Consider the following 8,418-nt stretch of genomic DNA (forward strand, 5'->3'; position numbering starts at 1 on the left):
CATATTGATACTTCCCCTGAATGAAAACAAATATTTGAGGGCAGAGGTAGCAGTATACAGTAGAGGGTTGTGGCCATGGGTGATATTTTTTTGTTAAATGGCTAACCCCTGTATAATGATATGTAAAAAAAATATAAAAATAAAACTGTACTAAAATTGGTATAAGCATGATGAAGTGGGCTATGTGAGCTTCACATTTGTTAAAAAGAAAGAAGATTTTTTTGGTTCGAGAATAAAATTTTGGCCATAATCCGAAAGGGTGCGTACACATGAAAAGCTAGCTTTACAGGAGGTAAAATTTTGACAACAGCACACGACGCAAAATTGCAAAAATCAAGTTTTACAACTTTACTGGGACCCAGATAATTCTGCAACCAGGTAGGTAATCTTTAATTTCAGACAGAGCTTAGGAAAAAAATTACTAGTTGCGGGGGTCGAATTTTGGGTTAAAAATAGCATTTTTTGGTAATTTTTGATGTGGTGACCATGGTTTTCACACAAGTGACATACATAGAAAAAAGAGGTTTATACACTTTTCAGTACTTTATATGTTTTGTAAATGTAATGCAGTTTACAAATATATATACATGTATACATGTGTTGTGTAGGGTAAATCCGCTGTGTTAACATTTCCTCGACATGTGCCTTGTTTATCAGAGTCGGGCCATTTCTACTGTATACTGCTACCATATACACATAGAACTTGATTTTTTCTGAAAAAAATGCCTTTTTATGCTTGATTCAGCTTCACTTTCATTCATTTATACTTAAAACTACTCAAAAACGCCAAAAACCCCGTTACATAGACAGGTCAATATATAGTTCGATAGCCTGTTACCTATGGATGTATAAAGGGGGGTAACTCGCGCTTTCACAGGCATTTGTGAAATTCTGCAATTCATCACATATGTGTCAATTGTGTTATTGGTAAAGTTGATACCAAACATCAAATAGTTCACAGGCTATCTCCTGATGCATTCATACTAGATTTCAGTCTGTTTCACTCAGTTCAGCACCCGGTAGCCATGGTTACTAATACATAAAGTTGTATTTATTGAAAATGGGTAAAAATGGGTAAAATATCTGTTTTCATTTTAATTACACTATTTTAGATGTTTTTTTCCACTTGATTCAGCATACAGATGAAATAAGCAAAGTCAGTAATGTCAATAAATTTTATTTCCATAATTACAGCTGAAGAAAATCTTTTTTTTCTAGCGAAATATGTTAAATGAACAATTTCTGAGGGTCACTGTCAATTCTAGGCGAGGAAAGTAAATAACGGTTGCTATGGTGGCACTTGTCTGATTTTTCAGAATATCTGACATTTCTGTGCTGTTCATCGGTTACGGGAAGTGTGTCTGTTGCTAGTTTGTTGTTGAGATGGGTTTCCTATTGTTCAATTTTTTGATATCAGTGATCCTCGATGATGTCATAGATGCCCACTGATGACATCATATTTATGATGACATCACAGTTACTATGACGTCATCAAACAAGACATTAACATCATAGTATCACTGTATTGTTTGTTTTTCACATGCACATGATCTCAAAGCATCATATTTCACCCAAAAAGAAATTTTATTCAAGAAAACTAAAAACCTATTCAAGTTTTTATTTTTCAGATTACCTCCCTTTGTTGGTAGTTTGAGAGCAGAATTGGTAAATAAACCTGTCAGGAGAATTCATATTACTCGGTCACTATTAAAGTGAGAAAGGAAACGGATACATCGTTGTGTTCATTGTCTCATTTTCCAGAAATTTAAAAGGTTTTAATTAAATTTTGGGAAAAAGAAAGTGATGTATAAGGTAGCAGTATACCGTAGAGGGTTGTGACCATGGGTGATATTTTTGTTAAATGGCTAACCCCTGTATAATGATATGTAAAAAAAATATAAAAATAAAACTGTACTAAAATTGGTATAAGCATGATGAAGTGGGCTATGTGAGCTTCACATTTGTAAAAAAGAAAGAAGATTTTTTTGGTTCGAGAATAAAATTTTGGCCATAATCCGAAAGGGTGCGTACACATGAAAAGCTAGCTTTACAGGAGGTAAAATTTTGACAACAGCACACGACGCAAAATTGCAAAAAATCAAGTTTTACAACTTTACTGGGACCCAGATAATTCTGCAACCAGGTAGGTAATCTTTAATTTCAGACAGAACTTAGGGAAAAAAAATACTAGTTGCGGGGGTCAAATTTTGGGTCAAAAATAGCAATGACATTTTTTGGTAATTTTTGATGTGGAAACCATGGTTTTCACACAAGTGACATACATAGAAAAAAGAGGTTTATACTCTTCTCAGTACTTTATATGTATTGTAAATGTAATGCAGTTTACTAATATATATTCATGTATACATGTGTTGTGTAGGGAAAATCCGCTGTGTTTACATTTCCTCGACATGTGCCTTGTTTATCAGAGTCGGGCCATTTCTACTGTATACTGCTACCAGAGAAGGCAATTTGATTTTTGATAGATTTTGTATCTCAATTATACAGTTATACTTTCGCTCATCACTGACTAATCTATACAAGTATGCGTCAAAGATTATCCCTCTGCAGACAGGTTTGTTATTTATATGAGATTTTAACTATAAAACTATATTTACTACTATACTAGAGCCGGTAGGCCCCCTCTTTTGTATAATATGTAGTTGTGTTCCTGTCTCATAGTGTCCAATGTGGCGGTCTGTGCTCATATATTATAACCATTTTTGCTTTTAAAAAAATTTCAGAACTCTGAAAAAAATATTCATGATGTAAAATAATCTTGTTTTTGAGTTTTCTCTCATGTAGACAATCAGGTTTTTGTCCAATTTTGATAATATATAAAAATCGCCTTTAAAAGTTTCTTTAAAAGTGAAACAACTAGTGTATATTTGAATGTGTCACTGCTAAATCGAAACCTTGTGAGAAAATTACGTCGTTTCTCGAAAATTGATGACGTTACTCTCACAAACAAATGACGTAACAACAATACCTGCTCACAAGAGCAGATAACTCTGCATTACGAAAAGACGGAATATAAAAAGCAACGAATGCAATGGGACAAGGATCCTTATACACATTGAATGTGAAAATGATAGTAAAATTACATTAGATAATTTCTAGATTGACAGATGATAATTTCTGGAGATAGGGGGAAGGCCTGTTGGTGATATAAAATTGCACAGAACTTCATACCTTGACCGATGTCGGTGTTGCCTTAATGGTATCAAGCGCAAATCTTTTGATATTCTTCAAAGACTTTGGACCATTATACAGCATGGGATCACGTGAAGAGCCTTCAATTTTGTCATGACATATTCCAAGAGTGGAACCCTTGAATTTGGAAGAAACCTTCACCTAAATGATGTAATTTGTAAATGCTGGTTTGTAATGCGAATATAGCTTCAATAAATAGCAAAGGCATAGTCTAGTATATTGAACTCTTAATTGATTGTATGTTCTCAAATACATCTTCCAGCATACTGCAAACACGATTTTCTAAATTTATCTTAACAACTCTATTTTTCGTAACCTTTGACTAGATTTTGAGGTTCATCTAGGGAAAGAGTCAAATTGGTTTACTATGTAAATATATGGAAAGTCAGGATCAACATCGGTAGTCATTGTATATATCTCAAGTATTAGTACTTTTTGATTTAATCACTGTGAAGTCGTTTTACTTTATCAGTTCTAAACAAATCAGAAAACGTCACCCACATAACTTCCTGCTTGTCCCCACATACAGCTTGTGGGATGTCTATATCAGCATGTAGCAGTACCAGGTTTTGTCTATCACCACTCAGCAGGTGTAGAAAGCTATTGTAATAGTCAACCACCACCACCAGTTGTCCCAATCCGTCGTACGTTACTTCCTGGGGGTAAAAGGTCCGGAATCCGGGCTTGCCGGTGTGTTGGTGTATATAAAATATAAAATTAAATAAAACCCGTAGTTGTTCGTCCATCACTATATTATATGGTTCGTCTTCGCCACCATCAATTTAACAACTGGTGTATTGTAGTAGTTTTACTTTATTTGCTCCAAACATACCACCAAACACAGCCCACAGAACTCCCTGCCTGTCAACACATACAGCTTGTGGCTTGTTTATCTCAGTATGTAGCAGTCCCAAGTAGTGTCCATCACCACTCAGCAGGTGAAGACAGTCGTTGTAATTGTCAGCAACCACCAGGTGTCCAAGACTGTCGTACGTTACATCCCAGGGGTCAAAAGGCAGAGTTCGTGTTTTACGTCTGTATTGGTGTTGTCCGTACCTACATAACTCCCTTAGATGTTTGTCAATCACTATAATAAGTGGTTTGTTTTCTCCACCATCAGTTGACAAATCTCCATCAAGTACAGCAACATTTTCATTGACCGGACACTCGGAAATCTTACATGGTGAACGCACTAGTGGTTTCTTTGAATGTGATGTTGTCATGAGGATTGGCTTCCCTCCTGGAGTGTACTTGATGATTCCGTGCTTTATCCCCACAAGGACATGGTCACCTTTAGTAATACAGAGACATTTGGGTTCTGAAGTAATCTGTAATCTTTATTACTCAATGGCTGCTCAAACACATGGTTCCAACCAAGGGAGATCACTCTAATCCTACCTTAAGGATACTTGATTCTAGATTGGTTAACAAGTAATATTAAGGATCCATATGCGATGATGCATTTACTACACTCCTCCCTTTTTTGTTGAAACTAATAGATGTACATTCAGCTTCAATTTAACTATATAAAATGTTCTCACAGAACTTAACCGTTAAATGGAGTGTGATTACTCATGAATTATAAACTAAATAAAGTTCAAACAAGCCGAGTCCATTGTATAGTCTTTTTGTTCATAATAACATATATATATATATAGGGCAATCATGATGCCAGACTAGAAGTAACTCTATATGAGTATTAACCAACTAAAACTAAACTACTGTGAACACAATATAAGCAATAACTGACTAGAAATTGGAGTAGACTGCTCCAGATTTCAAAGAGATTCAGGGATTATTCTGCCCTTAACACACAACCTCTTTCCTATGTATATATAATTCTGTTAACAAACATAGTCTTTGAACTTCACTGGAAGTTTTGTCTCTCTCTCTGGACGAATCCTTGCAGGGAGAATTGCTGGAGACTCTGACACAGTCTCTGAAAGTTCAGATCTCTGGAATTGGTTCTCTGGAATTTGTTCTGCTGGATTCTCGGAAATCGGTAGTACAGTGCTCGGACTAACGCTTGTGCTTTGGCTAACACTAGGTAATCTGGGATCGTCCATTTCCCTCCCTCTGTAGTTATCTACTACCTCTGTACTGTCAGGAGAGTAACGAATCCTAATGTGGTCCACGTGTCGTTTCATGACTCGACCATCTTGAAGGTGTACCGTGTACGATACAGGACCAGACCTTAACTCAATGGTGCCTTCCAGCCACTTCGGACCTTTTGCAAAGTTTTTTATAAACACTGCATCTGATGCTGTGAAATTCCGTTCTTTAGATGTTCGATCATGGTACTCTTTTTGCCCAACTTGTTTCCTGACGACCTTGGTATCCAAACATGGTTTGACTAGATCTAATCTTGACCTCACTCGACGGTTCATCAAAAGCTCACACGGTGCAATCCCTGTGGTCGTCTGTGGTGTGATCCGATAAGTCAATAAAAAACGACTAGTTTTTTGCTCCACTGTTCCATCCGTCTGTTTCTTGAGACCGTCTTTTAGGATCTGAACGGCTCGTTCAGCAAGACCATTTGATGCAGGGTGATACGGAGCACTCCTCACATGTCTGATACCATTTTCCTTCATGAAATTGTCAAATTCTTGACTCGTAAAACATGAGCCATTGTCACTAACGATCATTTCTGGCAGGCCGTGTGTAGCGAATGCCACTCTGAGTTTCTCTATTGTCGCTGTCGATGTTGATGTTTTCATCGGAAACGCTTCCATCCATTTTGAATGAGAGTCAATGACCACCAGGAACATTTTCCCCATAAATGGTCCTGCATAATCAATGTGTATTCGGCCCCATGGTCGGTTCGGCCAATCCCACGGGTGCAGGGGTGCTTCTGGGGGTGGTTTCCTGTTCAACTGACAGAGTGAACAGCTGCGAATTTCCTCCTCCAGATCCGAGTCGATCTTAGGCCACCATACATAACCGCGAGCCAAACTCTTCATCCGGTTTGTTCCAGGGTGTCCCTCGTGTAATGTCTCCAGAATTGGTGCATGTCCCTTGAGGGGAATGACAACTCGACTGCCACAAATAAGACATCCATCCTCCACACTAAGCTCCTTCCTTACTATATAATAAGGTCTCATGTCTGCACTAGGATTTTTATCAGGCCAACCTGACTTAACGTAGTCTACAACCTTTGCTAGAATAGGGTCTTGTCCCGTCCATTCTCTCACTTTCTTGGCATTTACCGGTGTTTCCTCAAGATGTTCCATGACTAGCTTTATTTCTCCAGGCACAGGGACTTGTGATGTACGTGTCGATTTCTCCTCTATTGGCAATCGACTGAGTCCATCCGCATAGTTCAGTTTTCCTTCGCGGTACTCCAAGGTGTACTCATAAGCCGCTAAGGTCAATGCCCAACGAATAATACGTGCTGCTGCCATTTCAGGAATTTTCTTATCTTCTTTGAGGAGTCCCAGTAGGGGTTTGTGATCTGTATACATTTTAAAATGGTTGCCAAACAGGTACTGATGGAATTTTTTAACTCCAAATATCATGGCTAGACCTTCCTTCTCCAAATGAGAATAGTTTTTCTCTGCTGCTGTCAAAGTTCTTGACGCATAGCCGACAGGTCTTTCTGCCCCATCGTCCATTTTGATTGCTAAAACCGCTCCTACACCATAGGGAGATGCATCACAGCAAAGCACAACTTCTTCTTTTGAATCAAAATGTACTAACACATCAGCTGAGATCAAAAGGTCCTTCGATTTCTTGAATGCTGTCTGTTGTTCCTTAGCCCATCTCCATTTTTTCCCTTTTACTAATAGTTCATGGAGAGGCGCCAACACCGTAGCCAGATTGGGTAGAAACCTGTTATAGAAATTTAACATTCCCAGGTACGCTTGAAGTTCCTTCAAGTTTGTTGGGGCGGGCATCTCCTGAATGGCCTTGACCTTTTCAGTTACCGGTTGTATGCCCTCTTCGCTTACCTTGTGTCCTAAATACACTACTTCCTTTGCGAGGAAAATGCACTTGGATGCTTTAAGTCGAATCCCAGCATCTCGGATTCTTCTCAGAACCTCTCTCAGGTGACTAAGGTGTTCTTCTTGACTCACCCCTGTGACTAGAATGTCGTCCATTCTCACCAATACATGAGGGATTCCTTGTAATAGGTTTTCCATTACTCGTTGAAAGATTCCCGGGGCTGAAGATACTCCAAACGGCAGACGGTTGTATTGGTATAGTCCCTTGTGGGTGTTTATGGTTACGAATTTCTTCGACTCATCATCAAGCTCCAGTTGTTGGTAAGCCTGGCTTAAATTAAGCTTGCTGAAACGTTTTCCTCCACTGAGTGTGGCATATAGATCCTCTATTTTAGGTATGGGATAATTGTCTAGCTTAGATACTCCATTTACAGTCGTTTTGTAATCGCCACAAATTCTTATGGAACCGTCGTTTTTTACAATTGGAACAATTGGTGCAGCCCATTCTGAAAATTGGACTTTCTCCACAGTTCCCTCTCTCTCAAGTCTATCCAGTTCCTTTTCAATCCTCTCTTTGAGGGAGTAGGGAACTGGCCGTGGCTTGAAATATCTAGGGTGGGCCTCTGGGTCGACATAGATTTTTGCCTTAACCCCTCGTACTGTCCCAAGTCCTTCCTTAAACACCTCTTGATGAGCATCTATAATTGCTTTCACTTCCCCCTCCATATTACTAGTTTCCAACTTGAAAATGTTTGCCCAGTCTAATTTGAATGTTTGTAGCCAGTCCCGTCCCATCAGATTGGGTCCTGTGCCTTAAACAAACACCACGGATAACAATGTTGTTTTGTTTCTGTATCCTACATTGAGTGTCGCTTCACCCAACACAGGCATACTTTCACCGGTGTAGGTTTTCAGTTTGACCTGTGACTGCTTCATGCATATCCTGGTACCTTGGTCCTCCAGGTTCCTCAACGTCCTTTTACTGAGGATAGTGACTGACGCTCCCGTGTCAATTTCCATCTCTACTGGAGTGTTCTCAACCTGCATAATAACTTTATATGCATCTTTGGTATCACTTTGTCCCTGAACATGGAACATGGTACCATACTCATCCACATTGTCATCACTGTCCTGCTGGAGATAGTATTGTTTTTTGGTGTATCCTTTCTTTTGTGGATTGTTAAACTGTATTTTACTCTTACATTTGCGTGCTATGTGTCCTTTTTCTTGCATATATGACAATCTTGCTCCTTAAAACGACAAT

At 38.7% G+C, this 8,418-nt stretch overlaps 1 protein-coding gene across 1 annotated transcript; it reads right to left on the bottom strand.

Annotated features, from left to right (window-relative positions):
• Window positions 1-5,057: 5,057 nt before the first annotated feature.
• On the bottom strand, window positions 5,058-8,201 carry LOC110457482 (uncharacterized protein K02A2.6-like). The gene is made up of 2 exons (XM_021508779.1): window positions 8,105-8,201; window positions 5,058-7,966 (listed from the first exon to the last, which is right to left on the bottom strand). The coding sequence occupies exons 1-2, from the start codon at window positions 8,199-8,201 to the stop codon at window positions 5,058-5,060; spliced, it is 3,006 nt and encodes a 1,001-aa protein (XP_021364454.1).
• Window positions 8,202-8,418: the final 217 nt, after the last annotated feature.

This window comes from Mizuhopecten yessoensis, unplaced genomic scaffold (assembly GCF_002113885.1).
Source record: "Mizuhopecten yessoensis strain PY_sf001 unplaced genomic scaffold, ASM211388v2 scaffold9157, whole genome shotgun sequence".
NCBI lineage: Eukaryota > Metazoa > Mollusca > Bivalvia > Pectinida > Pectinidae > Mizuhopecten > Mizuhopecten yessoensis.

Coding starts and splice junctions, on each gene's coding strand:
- LOC110457482 (XM_021508779.1), bottom strand. CDS start 8,201: ATGCAGGTTGAGAACACTCCAGTAGAGATGGAAATTGACACGGGAGCG. Junction 7,967..8,104: donor GAGGAACCTGGAGGACCAAG/GTACCAGGATAT, acceptor TGTTTGTTTAAG/GCACAGGACCCAATCTGATG.